General features: G+C 35.3%; 1 protein-coding gene across 1 annotated transcript in view; it reads left to right on the top strand.

Annotated features, from left to right (window-relative positions):
• LOC118273435 (uncharacterized) overlaps positions 1 to 20686 on the top strand; it is a 58698-nt gene that overhangs the window by 20750 nt on the left and 17262 nt on the right. Inside the window, exon 2 of the mRNA XM_035590408.2 lies at positions 4219 to 4361. Coding sequence (XP_035446301.1) covers positions 4227 to 4361 — 135 coding nt within the window. The 5' untranslated portion in view covers positions 4219 to 4226. The remainder of the gene's footprint in view (positions 1 to 4218; positions 4362 to 20686) is intronic.

Below are 20686 nucleotides of genomic sequence, written 5' to 3'. Positions count from 1 at the left end.
AAGAGCTCATTATGTTGATTTTTGAAGAGTTCCCTGGAATATCTTCCACATCTCATTTTTGAAGAGATCCCGCGAGATCGGGAACTATGTGGTTAAAACCAAAAATTTGCCGGAAGTCACTATTCCACGCGAACGAAGTCGCGGGCAAAAGCTATATTAAACTAATGATGACAGGACCACCAGCCGATAATTTTATAGCAGTTCCATAAAGACTTTTGACCTTTGCAGTAATTTGCGCGTATTGTGTGGGTTACGTAAACCTTTGTTTGGTTGGCAGCCAGCGGTGTTGCCATATTAGGGCCGGTTACTATAATGGCAACCCACGGTTATTGTATAGTAACACGGTTAAAGTATTGGGCCAATGTTTTGCGGTTACAGGTTTACCAATAAATTCATCTTCAACAATGTTAAATCATGTTGTGTAATTTGTATCCATGTTATCAACTGTTATACAAATATGGTGGTGAATACTTACTATGTGAATACTTCAAGACTTCCTAATATGTCTAACTGCGAGTTTTAAACGAGAATATTAGACGCATCCGGTCTTGTCGTACATTACTGCAACTGGAATTTTAAACTAAAATTAGTGATTTCCGTACTTCAACCCGAAATCCTTGTCAAGAAAATGTGACCCCAATGTTTGATCCAACATTGGATCAAGTAGGCGGTATTGTTCGCGGTTTAGTAATACTTCAAACGTTATGCTAATAATGTTGTCTTACCAAAACTAGGAATTATCTTAAATGTCATCATCATCACCAACACCGAGGCTAATTTCAACAAATACTTCGCACCGTGTAAATCAATTGTTGAAACCGTAGGTATTGATTCAATCCATTTTAAAATACCTATTTGGCGTGAGGAAACTATTTGAAACTCACTTGATGCAATCTCGTTAAAAATATATTATTACGTGATTCGTAAACATTCATTCTAGAGAGATGCGATTTCCCAACACGAAAAATTTCCGACAAACACGGAATCGTGTGACATTGAGCCAAATTAATTTAAAAAAGAAAATAATTAATTGCCATTTATTGATAAATTAATTGATCCACATTCCATGTTTAATGGTTCTCTCTAAGCTTCATCCGGTTAACGTTTTTACTAATCGGTTGATGCAAGACCACTTATTAGTGCTCGAGTGTGGCTGGTCATAATATTAATATCTATGTCAAAAGAGGTTTAACTTGAACGACCTTCGGTTATATGGACTATTGAGAAATTAGGTTATCTTAAATGGACTTTAGAAAAGGATCAATTGAGTATAGGCATAATGTTGATAGAATTTCTTAATTCAATCATCGTTGAAGTTCAAGTGGATATCAATACCGGTAGATATGCTAATCGGGCAGCTACCAAATAAAATACGACTCCATATACAAATACCTAACACAAACAAACAGAACGGAAATGGTCGGGACAAGTAAATAAAGACGTATCTAACAACACGAGTACTATTTGAATAAGTTTGGAGATATTAATGTCGTCAGTCACAAGATTGATGTTGTAATTAAAATACTAGACAAGTTATTGAAATTTCGAGAAATGGAGACAGTAGATGAATGTTACTGAGTCTATGATGTCGCGCGCGATAACGTCATAGCAAGAAATATTGCGGTGTTTAGTCGCCGTGAAATATATTTTTAAATCATCGTACTACAGAAATATCTTTGCGCAAATCGTTCGGGCAATTTGTCCATAATTATGTGTGTATGAATTATATCCCCATCCTCCATACAGGTACAAATTATAAGTAAAATTATCTTCCGTCAGTCATTATCTGCAGTAGCGATCGATTGGTTCATTAAAATTTGATGAATTGGTTATTAATGTTGATTGATTGCTCATGTAATTGTTATACGTGTTAGTTACGAGTGCGCTGAGTATAATTAGGGCGTTTATTAAATAAATTACTTTGTTTATACGAATTAATTGGATTATTAGTACATATTGGATTAATTGAGCGCTACCTTCATATTCTGTCGTAGTTGGTTTTAGCCATTGTATCGTCTAGTACTAGTAAATAATGTTTATTAAAATTGCTTGCATTTTCAAATGATCTCAACACACTGTCACTTTGTTAAAATTATTTACTTTTTTAATCTTAAACAATGATAGTCGTTATCACTCTCGAACGAGATGCACTTATGTAGAAAGCTGCATATTGTAGCTAGATCCCACAGAGCGAGATTTCCCCAGTCTTCTGGGAAGCGCACAAAAACAATGGGGGCTCGCAAAAACTCGGGATTATTGTTCGACAGATGCCACGGCGCGGCGGATGCGCGTGCGACGGCCACGCCACGCCTTTAGAAAGGGAATCGAACAGTAGCGCAAGTCTCACTTGATTTGACAAACGATTTATTTATTGTCTTTCAATTTGTTAGTAATGCTCTATTAGATGTTCAATTGTTTTCGTTTTTATTGTCTGCGTGACTTTGATTAAGTACTTTTATCGTTAGGCCATTATTGTAACAAAACTATTCTTCCTCTTTTTTACTTGTACTTTGTTTAATGTATTCTTTACCATCCAAATTTATTTACTCACGAAGTATAAGTCCTAGGGCATTAATTACATTTTAAGTACTGACTATTTTACTTCCATATTCCTTCATTTTATTTGCTTTAAGCTTCTAAGTAAAGACCTTCTGTGTAATATTCTGTTCTCTTCGCACATGCTTCTTAGAAGTGCTCGAACCATTTACGATGTTATCCATGTGCGAATAAAAACTGACTGTCAATTGTATCTAAACTAAATTATTAAGTTATGAGCTTATTGTGTTGTGTTCCCACGTATGAAACGCTTTACTTATTGCATTCTCTTGGTGAGACAAAATGAATAGTGGTATTGTAGCTTTGAATTTTATGTAGAATTCTTCTGGAGGTGATGAAAATTATATTTATTGGTCATGTCTTCTACTTTATGACTCATTGTATGTATTATCCAAATGACAATGTTTGAATCCAAACATTTTGCCATAAATAAGGATTTAGAATAATAAAATACAACTTAGTATTCTCATCGTATTCAAAAATCAAATTAAGGACCTTTTATAGTTCACCATACATTAGTGTTGCTTATCAATCAGCATTAGACCAATCACACAAACGAGACAGATAACAATTAGCTTTCACTTGAAGCACTGATTAGAAAAGGATAGCTGAAATATCATCTATAATCCCATCATCTTATTATGATTGTGTTTCTACTTTCTTTCATTCTCAGCAGTATAGCTGCCTGCGCTAAATCTCACGACCTCAACAATCAACGCAACTATGCATTAGCAAATTGGGGTTAGCAGACAGATAGGCCGAATATACGAGTGCAATAAAACTCGTATGAACATTTTAGACGTTATCGATGAATTATCGGTAATAATGGAGGTCTATCAAAAACTAATATTGAAGCATAAGGTGATGATTGTACTGATTTGTGTACAGTTAGATCTACAATCGTTGTGGTAGAACAACTTGTTAAGCAATAGTTAAATACGGTTAATGATGATGATGTTGATAATAATGACGCTATTCAAGTAGCTAATCCTAATCTTAACGCTGATTACTCAGATGATGCAAATCCTAATGACTTAAAATCGACATAACGCAATGCAAGTCCTAAATGAACCGATTTAGAAGTAAAAGTTGTTCATGTCTTCAGGCAATTTTAGAAGTCAGAAACGCTTAGATTAGACTTTATCAGCAATTTATTGTAATGGCAATATTTATGGTTCCCGGAGCCTCAGTGATACAGTAGTGCAGATAAAACGTTTGCAATTTCTGAGATTGCGAATGTTGCTTAGCCAGTATTTACATTGTAATGTAATATGTTATGATAAACATCTCCTAGAGCTTCGTTTACAAAAGCATTCCCATCTTTAAGACGGATGTCATAAAGTTGATTATACGGTGGTTATTTTTTTGTATTTTTTATTCACCACAATTGGCAATAGCCCCGTGATCTTCCGGGCTGAACAATGGTCTACTACAATAGCTCTCCAGGTACTTGTCAGTAGATACATCCGGCGCTATAAGGGATGCTGACATGTGCGTGCACAAGTGGCATGCGACCAAATTAGATCATGCTTTTGTTGTTCGGATGCTTCATTTATTCTTTTGGTTGCATTAATATAGATTATTTTGGTTAGTTTTAATTTCTATTCTATTTTAAGTTTTATGAAATTGATTTATTAAATATAATCTTCGTCGTTGTTCCAGGGCCCGGCATGCTGAAACACGTGGCGGTGTCGCCGCACCGCGCGCGCGCAGACTCTGTCAGTCTCGCGTCTTCAGCTTCCTGCTGCAGCCTCGGCAGCCTCGAGCACCGGCACGACTCCGTCACTGATCTGTCTCATAGAACGGTAAGTTCTTTACAAAGTTATACGTGGTTTGATTTTTGCGAACAATCAGCGCAAGAGAATAGTCAAGTCATTGGCTCTACTGTTTTCTCTTCACCAGTTTCTCATTTCCTTTTACGTTTAAATGATGTTTTGTTATTCCCACGCATGCTCGTTGTACCACGTTAAAGATGGCATTGCAGAGATGTGCGCTATGATCTAATGTAAATACCTTTAACCTTGCTGCCCATACTTTTACTATTACATGATTGCCATCATCCATCATTCGGAGCTCCCTATAAAATGTTCTATAAACACAAGAGACAGTGATACCATCTATGTGCGTGCGCATTATTATTCGATTTCACTTTCTTGGTAGCTAATGGCGGAATTTCCTATGTCTCCCATGAGATAATAACCACCATGGGAACCCAATGCTTCGTATAAATATTGTAACGACAGGAAATACTTTGTGGACAAGACGCGGTTATCTGTAATTGTATTTGAATACGTTTAAACGCTTCCATGTTTACAATTGATACTCGTAAATTGAAAACATTTATTGTTACGATTCATTTCGTCACATGTCATTGATAAAATATGGAAGGACGAAGACACGTAATATTTTACAACATCCAGTTTTTTAGGAGTATTCGCAAGTAATTCTCTTATGTTACAAGTTTGTATTGGTTGAGAAATCTGATAAAATGTCGGTGTTGCGCGATTATACGCTTATTAGCGACATCGACCTTCACTGAGAAGGCTTAGATCCAAAAACATTTGCGACGACTTTGTTTTTCATACACAAGGCGATGCCTGTAAAAAGAACACAATTTTGAATAGTGTCTGCATCACAGATGGTCTCAGGCTTTGTTTGTTCTCTGTCCATATTTCTGCATCATCAAGGTCTAACGGTTTGAGCGAGCAAACTAAATATTTTCATCATAATTCCTGGGAACGTGTGCACAATGGGACAATTTCGACATTGCGTTCAGTCATTATACCTTACAACAAGTTCTTAATTAAGCGCGGCACTGACACTTTGATGGCCGATAGAGATACGGGGATGATTTCTCGATTGTTTAGCGACATGTGAACTTGGGTTTAGGAGCCAGCCCGGTATTGTTTCGCGGTGGAAAGTTCGCGAACGGTGAGAGCATCCGAATTAGTTTTGACCGACATCTGTGATCGTTACTGTCTTTGTGATGACTTGAGAAGTCATTAAACTTTGAGTTCTCATTGTCTGTAAGAGTGCATTAAAAAGTTCCTAATTAAAGTGGTCTGCATATTTTCTTTTCTTTTTCTAGAAATCGCTTTCATCTTTTGGTTATGTTGGAGTTGAGCTTTTGTTGGTCGTTTAAGGCGTAGCATGGTCCAATTTGGATCATCTATAATTTGTTGGACCAGATTAGATTAGAGCATGTCGGATGTTCTAACAGTGTAACCTCAAGTAGACTAAATATTCGGTTTTACCCAAACGAAGTCACTCGAACAAAATCTCGATAAATTCAGTCAAAGATAAGCAACATAACTGTAGTTATCAATAAAATCAATTATCGTCGACTATAAAGTTTGCATCGTCTTGCGACAACGCAAAGTCCAATCCTTGGGTTTTTTCCTGGCTTACTCAAAGTTGCCTAATCTATGTGGTTCTGGATTTTCCAATAATATGTGTAAGCGAGTGTTTGTAATCCAATTAACAATAACGGCACAGTGGCCGGAAATGCAACCGATAAGGAATTTCATCGACTCATACCTGAACACAGATTCATTCTATCTATTTGAAGAATGTTTATTTTATTTATTACAAAGCTTGATAAAATTGCAATAATTTATTGCCGCAATATAAATGAAAAATTCCTTTAATTATTTATTATCTATGGTTTGCAATTTCCCGCGCTGTCATTGTCAACATTCTTTTTAATTTTCGCATAAAACTGTCATGCGTTCAGCCTAATCTAAAATAGAGCTGTCATCGATATCAATATAGAGTATTATAGTCTTTATATGAGGTTAATTCTTATTTTTTATTTATGTGTTTATGATGTTACTGGTAGCCATATGTAGAGTGTTTAGTTTATTACAGTGGAGCACCTACTTAATGTTTTGTTATAATTTACACCGAACATATGCCTGGTAAATCCCTGTTAACATCTTACAACGTGTAATCTTGCATCACTGTTATAATAAATACGTCAAGATTTTTATATTTACTAAGAATTATACACTACGTAACATTATGCATCATTCAGAAACAAGATTTCGATAATCTTATTAAAATATGCGACGATTCTGATTATCTGATAATTTTCTATGTAAATCGATTGATGAGTCATAGGTATAGCTACTTCCTAATTATCATAAACATGTGTTCTTAAATTTTTATAGTGTATTCTTAAATAGCCTTGACCGAGTTCCTTGGTCTAGAATCTATAAACGATTATAGAGTTTCCTATGATTAATTGTTTTTATTAACTTTGTAGGCATGCGCTAGAGTACCGTTTGTATCCAACAACGTACGTTTATGGCATAATGATCGCTTTCTGACAAGCGTTTCCGATGACTTGAGAACTTAGTACTAATTGTTTATGGTTTAATGTTACATGGCCATACAATAGATGGCCACGCCCCTTTGCAGTGCATGCGCTTTCTATTGTTTATTTAATTGGTGATCTGATATGTGTTTATAACGGTTGTACAGATCTTTTATTGTATGTGAATGACTTGTAGTGGTTTTCCCCATAACGTAATTACGTTAATTTACTCATAAATAATTATTTATTATACTTATTTGCTAGCAAATAAATAAAATATAATATGCTAAATGAAAATAATAACCGCAATTTATAATATACAAACAAGCGTATTATTTTTTTAAAGTATATATACCTACTTATTTAATTATACGACATATTTTTAAAGTTTATGTTTAATTTCCAGAATTAAATGGTGCATCAAAAATATTCCTACAAAAAATAACAAAAGAGCTATCATTTGCCGCTATCTTGAGAAAAATTGCTTTATATTTTGGGCGAGGACAATGCACACTTGCATTCAGCCACACATGTCATGTCCGTGGGAACGTGTGCGCAGGCGCGTTGCTGCTAATCATCCGTTTATTAGACAGCAGTAAAGCGCAATTAAGAAGTACCACTACATTTTAACCAGTATTTTATAAAAATGTGTCAGTGCTTGGGAACAAATCTTTAAAAACTTAAAGGATTTTTAAACATGCTGTTCTCTTATCGCTTTAAATTGGTGAATAGTATTGATTATGATTACTTTCGAATACTAATAATTTGCTAAATTGTTTAATTAAACTTTTCGGAAGTTTATTTACATACATATTTTGTATTTTTCATGTCATATTATATTAAAGGGGTAAGAGGGAGTGTCAGACTCTCACTGACTAAAACCACCCCATTACTCCTGCTTTTCGAGCCTCGGTAACCCGTTACGCAGTCTGCAGCTCCGTATTAACAGACATCAGTTACCTATTTACTAAATATTGTTAGACTTCTGGCCATTCCTTACGTATGAACATGTGAGATGTGATAGGAATAGAGTAGTTACTAGTTAGCTCGTAGTAGTGAAGTGTTTAGCGCGATATTGATGAGCTGCCACATTTGTTAAATTACGCTTGCGACTGGGACGACTGTCCCCATTCCTGTACTGCAACGTGTTATATCATGTATGGTTTATTGTTTCATAGCTCCTTTGAAGTTTCTTGCAAGTTTATTGACGTTATGACGTTTTATACTGAACTAGGACCCGACAGACGTTGTGTCATCTGATTAATTAAAAAAGCATTGTCCAGCGGACAAAATAATCTAAACCATTCTCAGATCCCCTTGAACACACAAAAAAAATTCATGAAAATCGGGCCAGTCGTTTAAGAGAAGTTCAGTGACATAATACTTACAGAAGAATTATATATATAAAGATAACTCTGTCATGATGCCTGTGATATATTCTTCTGTGATCGATAATGCGAAGTATTTTCCATACGCAATATTGTTAGTTATAAGTATTTGACCGTTAGTAGCGAAATAAGTGTTTAAAGTATTGTTAGTAAGACCTGGGTTCAACTTATGAGACTAGTCGTGAAAAACATTGAATGTTTGTCTAACGTTACGTCATAATTACAGTGCACCACAGATAATATAACTATTACTACAACTATTACACTATCTTTTTTTGACAATTCAAATAATTCAATTCAATCTCACCTAATAACAAACCAACAATCAAACTATCACTTTTTGACATAACAATCACATTCATAATTCTGTCCACTCCCGTATTATCGCGTAGATATCCGGTGGGTTGCGCAAGCGCACCGGTAGGTCACACGGTTTGCCGTCACTTCCTGTCATTAAGGCTTTCTACCGGTGAAACTGCAGACTGTCTGACACTAGGCCTTACAGTGTCTGGGCCTGAATCTAGGGCTTAAGTTGTAGGAAATAAGTGCAAGGGAAGTCATTAAGAAAGTCATAAAATGTTGCTCAAGTTAGCGCTTAGAAAATTACTCTTTAGCCCTGCCTTGGAATGCACTAGGTTCAACGGTAATTAATGCAGGGCTTAGTCATATACTTCTTGTAGGAAGAAGGGTATTCTATAAATAATTTCTGTATTTATAAGTTCTGTAAGTATTCCTTATAAAGTACAATAATTGTAGGTAGTAGCTTTTTGCAACGAAAATATTTGGCCATTATTTTTGAGTGGTGAAAAGAACTATGTATCATCAAATAATTTTGTCAGTAACTTACGTTATTATGTAATAACTGTAAGTACAGAATAAAAATGTGAAGTTTTTATATTCGTGTCGCACAGACTTGGACAATTTAAAAATAAATGAATGATGCAGTTGTCCCTTGCACCACATAACAATGCGATGCTTTCTGAGACACATGCCAAGTAAGTTTTGGTATGATTTCAACCAGGATTTGACATAAATATTTTAGTTCTACGAATTTCATAAAGTCATAATTGAAAAGGTTAAGTACGTCTGTCAATCCTTCGATTATCCAATTAAACAAAATAAATCAAAAATATTATCTATCTCAATGAGTGCTATAAAGAATTTTACTTCGTTTCATGACACATTAAACATATATATTGATTATTTCCTATAATACTCTTCCTCACTATTTAGGCTTAATGATACCTAGTAAAATGTGGTAATCTGAAATCATAAATTATATTAAATGTATTCCTATACAATGGGTAGGAAAGAAAGTATAATAAAGGAAATGTTTAGATAATATTATGCGAGTCATTCGCCAAGCTGTATTGTTATAGGCTTTTTACACTTTATGTTCAACTTCCTACTTATTATATCGTTTTGATCTTAATATTCTTGTCATAATAAGAGGTCTGACGATGTCGTCGGTCCACCTAGTGGGAGGTCTGCCCACGCTGCGAGGGAGGTCCTGTGGAGGACCAAGGGGAGGCCTTTGTTCAGCAGTGGACGTCTCTCGGCTGATGATGATGATGATGATGATGAGTAAGAGGTCTACACCTAAGGAACGCACCTGTGACTTCTCTAATGTTGCGGGTGTCCATGCGCGGCGCGGATCGCTTACCATCAGGTGATTCGCATACTTATATGACCTATTCCATAAAAAATGTCGTATTGGCCGTGAAATCGGTCCGTCATTGAGAAGCGATAATTAAAACTTAATATGGAGTAGTTTCACGCTTAACCAGATGATTAATGAAATTCTCTAATATAGCTATCTCCAGAAGATACATAAATTTACATTATTACGTATACAGAATCAAATACTCAGTCTCGAGTCTAATACTCTCATCAGAGTCTGAGCTTGATCTTCAATATCTAACACAATTCAATAAAAGTATAAATAAAATTCTTACATCTAATTAAATCTCCTCTTATCTTAACTTATATACCTTCAGACGTAGATAACACAAGATCAAATTACCAGCATCATCAGCTACGTTATATAAACAATAAACAGTGGATCAGATCTCGGATCATTAGTTGTTATGATGAGATCCTGTAACCTGAAGATCTGCGTAACTGCAGTAAGTTGAGATGTCGGCTCAAGTTAACTCCAGCCTGGCTGTGGCTGTATAAGAGCGAGTACTTAGTGCTCATGTTACATTGACGTAGATAAAACTAAGATTAACTTACTTGTAAACAATAAACGGTTTTATGTAATTGGGTCTGTATCAGTTTTGTATATGATACTTAAATCGTGATTAAACTTTGTCCATCAAAATTTGTTTAGTAGTTTTGTAGTTTATCGCTAAAAGATAGACTTCGCAGCGGACTAGCGCCAAGATAACATCTGTGTTCGAAATCGGAGTGTTTAAAATCGGAACATAAATCAACAAGTCTCATATTAGATAGCTCAATTAGATAAAGATAGCCTGACCAAACTGATTGAAAAAATAAACTCCATGTACATGCGTGTAGACAGCTACTATTCCGATAAACCATCGCAGCATGTTCCCCACACGTCATTGTCCGAAGACATTGAACTGTATTGTAAACAAGCAATCTCACAACACATCTAGGGACCTCCCATTTAGCAGTCAGCTTAGACATGGAAACATCCTCCTAATAATCTAGATATGGTCTCAAAATATCACAATAGCAGTTTGAGGCGCAGGCGATGTACGTGACCTTTCTGCACAATACGACTACAAAACACAAGCACATCAACGTACACTAATCTTTTAAACTTTTTCATAGGATTTTCGACTTTACACTAAATGAAATAGAGTTGTAAATGTAATGAAGGAATTTGATTTGAAGGTGTATGTTGACCTGCTGTCCAGTTCATGTCTGTCGGTATGCGCGCGGAATTAATCGCAGCGACACGGATGCGGCAGGTGGTAGACAGGTTCATATAAACCCGTCGCGTGTTTCTGCTTTGTACTTACGATTTATTGTGAAATTGTGATGAACATGTATTGTGCTTGAATTATTGGACAATACAATAGTTCTCGGTCTTCCTTATAAAGTTGTAAAGTTATGGGATAATATAAATTTATAGCGCAACATCAATTCTAACATAGCTATATCATTATCTGACTGGTATGGTATTTACACAAGTCCGAATAATGGTCAGAGACGTCTAACTACTACTTACAATGAATCTTTATATACTTCTTTATGCTACATTCTTTCAATGGTTTAGACAAAACACAGATCTTGTCAATTATCCGATCGTAAAAACTACGCAAAGATAACGCGAACATTTGGCTTTTAAAAACCATTAGAGTCCTGTCAAATTGATCCAATCACACTAAAGAGTCACATCTTTGGACTCCAGCTGAGTTTAATCAACGATGACTCACGTGATGTTAGCAGTAACGTCACATCACATGTGGTAGTACTACAATGACAGGACTACTGCTAATCGGCTGCGCAAGAGTCGCCCAATGATGTCATGCGCTAAGGGCGCTGCGCTGACGCATTCGTTTATTTACAAGTTGGTACATCGCGATCGTTGGTATTAGTGGGATTAAGTTTACAGGTAAATAGGTTCTATAAACTTTGTTACATTTTATTTAGTTTTGTCCTTATATTGTATTGGTTTATTTGAAGCTTTAAATTCAGACCGTGCTTAATAGAACATTAAACACGCTTCTTAAAGTAAATAATAATGATACAATACATTATGTGATATTCTTACAACTAAGCTTTGTAAGTATTTTTCTAGACTTGTTTCTAGAATTATTCATCTACTCTTAAAAACTATAAACTCAGTGTAATCTAAATGGCATTACTTAAACAAACACCGATTTACTAATTAGTCCATGACCTGTCCCAATAAAGATTCCCATATTGTGTCAAACAATTACTTCAACACAATGAACCGTACCTACTACCTACACACACCTACACGTAATTGGCGACCAATTAACACGTAGTAACAATAATTTAATTAAATGTGCAGTGACGGCCAATATATCGATAACCTGTGACTTGCGTCTGCGCGCATGTTTATGTAATACTTTATCGAGTCATTGTAGTGCCGACGTACGAAACTGGGGCTAGTGATGTATGTATATCGATAGTTTTGCGTCATTTCATTATCGATTGTAGTAAAAGCTTCATATTTGGAGAGAAAACTGATTTCGTTTCACGCTTTCCATTTCATTATGATGTGTGTGACTTACAGGCAATACTTACTTCCCTTATTATGTACATAAATATAAACGACTTCCTTATGTCAACCAGTTACCGTATATCGATTTTTATTGAAAGTTTACATACGTAGTTGTTTGGTTGCCATTTAAAGTCACATAAACTTTATTCACACAAAATCTTTATACAATAACAGTAATGCTTATGTAACTATTGATCATCTTTGCTAAATTTGTTTTGATTGCATATTTGTCCGTGATATTAACTGGTTTTAACATAGACTTTATTTCGTTACAATAAGAATCATTATCGTGGTTTCGTTGATCTTTGATCGTACATAAATGATTATTGAATGATGTTTCATGGCCAGTAGCTGGATATCGGTCGAGTGCATGCTTGTTTATTTCTTTATACATGGGCCATTGTGCAAACGAGACTAGGGTTGTTAGTGACTACCGGTTGTGCAATGCGGCCCATCACGCTAGATTTGCAGTGTTTTTATGCCATTTCTATTATTCAAATTGATTGTTATGTCTGTTAAGTTTAACTCTTATACTCACTAATAAAATCATTTTAACAATAAGCAATATTAGAGTTAAACTTAACAGAAATAACAATCAATTTGAATAATAGAAATTAGCAATATTGTTAAAATGATATAATTTTTGTTAATTTCTAGTATAATTAAAACTTTTATCGATACGTCCCTTAAACAGTGTCACATACCTAGTCCCGGATACCGGACGAAGGGCAAGAGCCCTATATTTCCCCGGGACCAATAGGGCCAATTGATCCCAATATACGGCCGGAAGTTAATCATTGTACCCGGATATGCACTTGTAGCGTAGATCCGCGCGTGCGCATCAAAGCTTCGCTACTCTACCGTGAAATGTTAAGTGTGCCTATTATGCTGTTTTTCTATAGAAATATTGTTGCATTTTGTTTCCTTTGTAAATGTATTAAGTGAATAGGTTTTATATGCTTTGTAGTGGTAATTTATACCTAGTTATGTGTTGGTCGATTTGCGGAACGAATTGATTCTCAAATAAAGATTTATTATTACATTTGCTACTGGCTTTTAGACTCACGGAAATTAACTGACATTAATGTCGTAGTATTACTTAAAATTACAGTTTTGTTAAATAGGAACATACTCATAAATTCATTTGTTTCGGAAATGGTCATAATTTACATTGGCATTGGTACAACTACATAACATTTTTAAGTTTTTAGTTTGAATATTTGGTTCTACTGAGTGGTTTATTGTTAACAGTTATATCGAAGAACTGTTATCAAAAACGTGCATGCGGTATAGAAGGACGGGCGAAGCCACGTGCAGGCAGTTTATTAAATCATTCATTACTTCACTCCGAGTGTATGAGTCATGGCGACGCATAATATTGACACATTTTTCTGCAGGTATTCACTATACCGATGACATTCACTTCAGAGTCCGCCTTAGTGTATTATGAAGGCTTTGCGACCGAAAGTACCGAGCAAGCTCGATTGTTTGGATTTCGCTGAAATGTATAACTGTGTTTGGAGGACGATATAAAATACTAGTTGAACTTGTGTTGACTGCACGGTTGGCGAGGTGGCTGGGCAACTGGCTGCCGTGCAATGTGTAGTGGGTTCGATTCCCGCATGGAACAACTCTTTGTGTGATCCACAAATTGTTGTTTTGAGTCTGGGTGTCATGTGTATGTGAACTTGTATATTTGTAAACGCGCCTACGACACAGGAGAAAATCCTAGGGTGGGGCAATGTTTAAAAAAAAGCTTTACGAAAAAAATATTGATATATCCTTTTAATTCTTCTGTGTAATCCGGTTTGTTTGCGTAAAGAAGAAAGTTAACGGAATTTACTAGTTGCTCTTGCTATTTCGAAATGGAAAGTGCGCAGTTGAGTAAATTCATTTGATCATAGTCCGCATACATAGAAATAGCGTTAACAACAGTTCGCTTATTAGTTTATTACCAAGAACATAATATAGTTACAAGTAAATTGAATGTTGTAATCGGTACGAAAAGGGTTTTCCAAGAATATTAACAAAACAAGCTTATGACGTATATGTTTAATGGCCTTGGTGCGGGTGAACGGGAAACGATCGCTAAAGGCTACCGTCATAGTTATGTTGTAGCTTGGAGTCCTATGACGCTGTTGTGCCAAATACTGTAATTAAAGGTATCATAAAAATTATACAACAGTTATAATTATAGGACTTAACTTTATATGTATAGCTTAGTTTACATCTAGTAATATAGAGATTAATTCTTTCTAACTTACGATCTATGTGATAGATAGATTTATAAATTTTGTTTCGTAGTTTAAGTTACCTATTTATTATTTTATTCAATGTTTTTTAGGTAGGTAAAAATAGTGACAGTTAACGATTTATTATTGCGACAAAATCGTATATCTGCAATTAGGTATATAAAACTGAAGACTTTGTTTGCTTAAACGCCCTAATCTCCGGAACTAATGGTCCGATTTCAAAAAATCTTTTCGTGTTGGATAGCCCATTTATCAAGGAAGGTAATAGGCTACAAAACATCACGACACCAGAAATCACGCGGAAGTAGCTAGTCACAATATAAATCGATTTGTCAAAGAACTAATAATTGTAATACGAGTTGTACGCACTATATACATACTCCTTATTTACACAACATCGTGCTTCTGTCATTGTTCTCTATAACAGGGAAATGTGTTCAGTTCTTCATTTCTACTGTAATGTCTGTAACTGTCGTACTAACTATGGTTTACAAAAGCATGACCTTGTGTCTGTCCGTCTGTGTATCCGTGTTCGTACGGTACGGTGTAGCCGTAATTATAAATTGCATTTGAATATATTATGTGAATACCTTTGTACTTTATGTGGTGAGGTATTGTTTTGAGTATTTTGTTTATGGTGTTATACAGTGTATAGGTAGATGCTATTAGTAGCTCTTTTAATGATAGAAATAGTTATTGGACGTTGTGTGACTTAGTTATAATTCATGGTCAATGTTTTGCGATCAGAATCCCTAACATTTAAAAATTTACTTTGGATTATTTGGCGTTTATCCTCATAGATATAGAGTAATTAGTCTCAAATGTTAATGACTAAATTTGGTTTCTGGTTAGTGATTAAACGAACTAGGGAGTAATTTCATTCATGCAAATTCTCAGTAGTTACCAAGTGTTAGAAAAAATAGATTTTACAAATACGCATCCGATAAATCTTTAGAGCCACAAGCTCAGGTGACCTTATATTGTAACAGAACCTTACGTGGTTGCTAAGTCTTGTTAAGGTCGGTTAGACCTCAAAGCATGTAAATAACCACCTATTACTACAAAAACCCGACAATGCATGTAATTTGTACGAATATGGTAGCTGTCGCATGGCGCCTACCGTAATCGGCGCCGGCGCAGATTTACGATCTAATTAATCAGTTAGCAGTTTGTTATGGTTGTAAGTACTTGTCGATAACTGTCTATAAATTATCGATACTTGTTTCTTTGTGATACGATTATCGTATAGTTATTGTTTATAGTAGTTTTGCCACCTCGATTACTTTGTTGGTCAATTGCCGACAAAGAGACTTTGCTATCGATTCTCAGGTTGATTGAAAACTGTTGACTTGTTTGATATGGTAAGTAGTGGGTTGTACGAAAACTACCTTGTTTACTATGATAATGCATTTCTAACTAGATTATTGACCAATAATTAATGTTACTCAAAATATTATTAAAGTTTAATTTGTCCACGATATGGCAATGAGCCTGCTTAGCTTGTGCACGACAGAAGTAGATATCCTGCACGATACAACGGAAACAAATGCACTTTGAAAATTCCTCCACCAACAGTCATCAAAAACAAAGCATATTAACGAAATAATTAAAGTAGGCTAACTACCCTTTTGGCAGACAGATCATAAGATAGCAGTACATGCACTGGAACTAATTGTCATACCGTGACGTCATCACAATTTGTCTTTATTTAGTTAATCGACGTATAAGGAAGTTCGCCAATGGCCACTGAGTCATCGGAGACTACGCTGACTACGGTACGGAGTTCAAATGGGTCACTGACTCGAACGATGTCTAATTTCTAAGAAGATTATATTAGAAGAAACTGGTGTACAAATTGTACCGTTATTTTATACGATACTTGTATCTGGTAACGTGTTTTATGTGTCCATTATCGCGTGCTTTAATATCTTAATTCATGATGGTGAATACAGAGGTGTGAATAAACCTGGGGCTCTGGCTTGAAAAGCGGGAGTAGAAACGGGGTTGTTTTTAGTTATTAAGAGTCTGATACTCCCTCTCGCCTCGTTCAAGGCGGAGAAGTTTCGTTGCGTTGGTTGATTTTCTCCCCTTAAAAAAAAGATAGTGAATTCAATCACAATTTCATCACGACTTCCACTGTGCATATTCTATGTCAACATATTATTCTAGCAAGTTATTTTGATTTAGTTACGAGAGACAGAAACAAACCATTGCCAATATTACTATTACTATTGTTATCACAATACTAACAATGTGACCACAAACCGACACATTTAGATCGCACTTACAACCGCCAGACATTACAGACATTTATTACGTACGAATTGACATTTCGATACATTAATCAAGACCACACTACCGCCGTGCGCAGGCGCATTGCGCACGAGTTTCCGCGGCGTGCGGCGTGAAGTGGCGACCTCTAAACGTCAATACTTCTTGGAAGTATACATTCTGTCGCAAGCACGCTCACCTCTAGAGGATTGGAGGCATGATAATAAGCTGTTCCAAGAACTTTTGGTATTACCTAAAATGTCGATATTGCTATGTATAGCCATGATGTTCGAGGAAAAGGAGAGGTGTTTGACTTGCTCATATAGATACCTATATGTTAAAAATTCTTCTGGAAAAAATATTTAAGTAGGTATGTAGGTATGTACAGTGTTTCCTGACTAAATGCCGTCATATTTACTTAAAAACATTAATAATACTACCTACCGTACATAAAGAGATGACAATTGTTTTGACTTTCCTTTACAGAGAAACATCTCAGAAACAATGATGAATTTAAAACACGTAATTATTTTTTGTTGTTGATACATTATGACGTCATGTTATGAAATGTCACTGAAGGAAAAGTAGGATTGTTCTAGCAAATTCAATTCATATCTAAAGTTAAAGGATTTTTGACCTTGTTAGTAAATCATTACGTCTCTTTTTGCAGCAGATGTCTTGTTGAGAAGCTGGTGACTTGATTACTGAGCTAATGAAGTTCCCAGTTAATTGAGATGTTGTACATGTTAAGCTTTTATAAATTGATGTAAAGATATAGTTTGTTTTACGCAAATACTGTGTCATAGCTAGATATATTTATTGTAATTTGGTTCGGTGTTACTAAAATAGGTGCCGATGATAAACAAGAAGACTCACGTTAATTCTTTGAATTTGTTATTGCTATGACGTAGGTAAATCGGTGTAAAAAATAGTCGGCGTTATGTATTATAATTCTACCTATTTATTATTATATACTCAAGTTTTAGGTAACGAAATACATTTCAAATATTATGAAACAAAAATCATCACTTAAGTATATTTTTTATACATTAACCAAAGCTCATTGTATGCCTTATAAATATTCAACGTGTTACATTTTTAATAGCAAAAAAACTTACTTATTTGTTTAATACTACGCGTCAATCAGGTTCTCCCTTACTGTAGGCATAGACCACGTCGCCAACCGGTTCTGAAGGCTGAGTACTAAAGCCTAAGTACGCGCATAATTGGATGCTGTATAATTAACATCTAACGTGCACAATAAGAAACCAGTTTTTATACTTACGGTACATAAGAGTTAATATTTTAAATTCTTCAGCACCATCGAGAAAAAGATTGTATGCACAGTTTTTTCATCTTAATTAGAGGAGACGGCTAAATGAGTGGATGACAGGACCATATTAGGACCAGATGTCGAACTAATTGCTCGTATTTAAATAATCACTGAAGAAGTTTTTAAATGAATTTCCGGGATCAGAATAATTGTTAACGGTATAATAATCTCGGATAATGATTATGTTGACATTTTGTGAGTAGAAATGAAACAAGATTATGTTATTATTATTCGTTTGTAATATCTGTGTATTTCGGTCACCGTCACGGTCTGACTGCTGTGTGGAATGTCATCGGAGATGGCTAGGGTCTGCAGGAGATTCAATCAACCGTGAGACACACACGACTTGAATCGAGGGCAGCCCTGATCTACTGCGTATGTAAGGACCAGTTGTAAAAAATAACAAGAACTTTGTCTTTAGTTTATTTAAAGATACAATGTTTAAGGATTAAGTTACTTATCAAGATACTATCATTAAAATTCTATGTGAATACGATGAAACCTAAAAAAATCGCGCTATTACATGTAAATGCCTAAGGATGACTGATAGGTATGACTACCATATGAGGATAATAGTGATACAAATTGAATGAAAGACCTTGTTTAACATTCAAGTACCTAAGACAGTAACTGCGAGGAAAATCTCTATCAAAATATCAATTGGACAAAGTCGGAGTATGTTTTTAATTTCCTTGAAACAATAACTGTTCAAAGAATACAATAAACCAGTTTCAATGATATTTAATTGACAAGGAAATTTTATTAAAACAAAAATAAGAATGGCATTCACACCTAAATATTATGGTAATTGTTAAAAAACACATAACACCAGCTTTATAAAAGGACCAAAAGTTATTTAACATCTCACAAGACCTCGGTTCCGCACGTAGGCGCATCGTGGGCGCATGCGCAAGGCTTGTATACTCGTTATTTGTCCAACATATTCATGTAACGATAATTGGATAAAATTAAATTAGAAAGGAGTGTTTATTGTGATCTTTGTGATGTTATAGAAAAAGCAAGCTGGTCCTTATGTGGTTTGTGAGAAAACTTTGGTCCTTTGCTACGCACGAAAGAAGATAAATGTGTAACTAGAACTACTATTTGTATTCTAACCAGCTGTTTCTTACAAAGATTTTATACTATTTTCTTAAAACAGATCCTTTGAACTCAACTTTTATCATTGTTTTCGTTCGTTTTAGTACTTCACTTTCACGGTCAAGGGTTTCTTTGGCTGGTTATTTTTAATTCTACTTCACCTAACTAGAATATTCATATATTTTATTGTACATTAGATGGTACTTCATGGTACCCGGAACTGCGGCTTGGTATACCACACAAATCAAGCCATATCCGCGGTAGGGTGCATACTATTGTATGCAAATGCAACTAAAGTTATTATGATGGCCGACAGGAGATTTTTACGCTTCGTAGTTTTATATGGGGAGTCGATTTAAAAATGTTGATTGTATCTCCTCATTCAGTTTATGAGGTACTTTCTGCGAGAGTATTTTAATCAAATCCAGTTTCGTTTTTTGGTAGAGACTTATTTATCATGTACTAATTTGGCACAATAATATTATTATTCCATTCGCTGAAATTAATTGCGTTGTTTGTGCCCTAAATAAATACCCGGTTGAGTTAAAATAGTTTCATTAAGAGAAGATTGTAATCCGATCTTAAAATGTTTTGCACGGACCTTAAACGGCGATCATTTACGATACCCGTAACATATGTTTCGCATTATCATGGCCACTGGCTACGAACGCGTCGTTAAGGCGCGTACGCACTGTGCACCGCCGTCGGCGCAGGCGCACCCAGCCGCGCATCACGCGCAAGGAGACCACGCCAAGACATTGTTTTATCTTTTTATGGATGCAGTAAATTGAATTCGGGACTTTAATTAAAGTTCTTTTGAGTTTCATTGGGAAGGCGTTCCGTGATATATTGTGTTTGTGTCGGTCGCTTTTAAGTGTCTAGCATAATTTTTATTTGGATTGATCTTGTAAATGTGTGGTTTAAAAATGTTTAAAAAACTGTTAAAGCTGTTTAATAAGCACTTCTCTAGGTTATTTTGATTTATGTTCATATTAAAAGTCAGAATCCCAGATGTATATTCGTACCTTCATTATTACATTATTCGAAAGGAATGAAGACTTAAATGTCTTCGGCGTTTATTACATCATAATACTTACTCATCTCCATTCATACTTACAAAGTAGTTTTCATTATTAAATGCCGCGATAAATCATTAACAGGGTGCTGCAATAATTATAGGTTCCAAGAAAGGTCGTGAGGGCAGGTCGGTAGGCGGCCGTTCATGTCGCTTCAGCGCATGCGGCTGCGTTT

The sequence above is a fragment of the Spodoptera frugiperda genome, chromosome 1, assembly GCF_023101765.2.
Source record: "Spodoptera frugiperda isolate SF20-4 chromosome 1, AGI-APGP_CSIRO_Sfru_2.0, whole genome shotgun sequence".
NCBI classification, from domain to species: Eukaryota; Metazoa; Arthropoda; class Insecta; order Lepidoptera; family Noctuidae; genus Spodoptera; species Spodoptera frugiperda.
The sequence above is the reverse complement of the archived record's forward strand: the minus strand, read 5'-3'. Positions and strand labels throughout refer to the sequence as shown.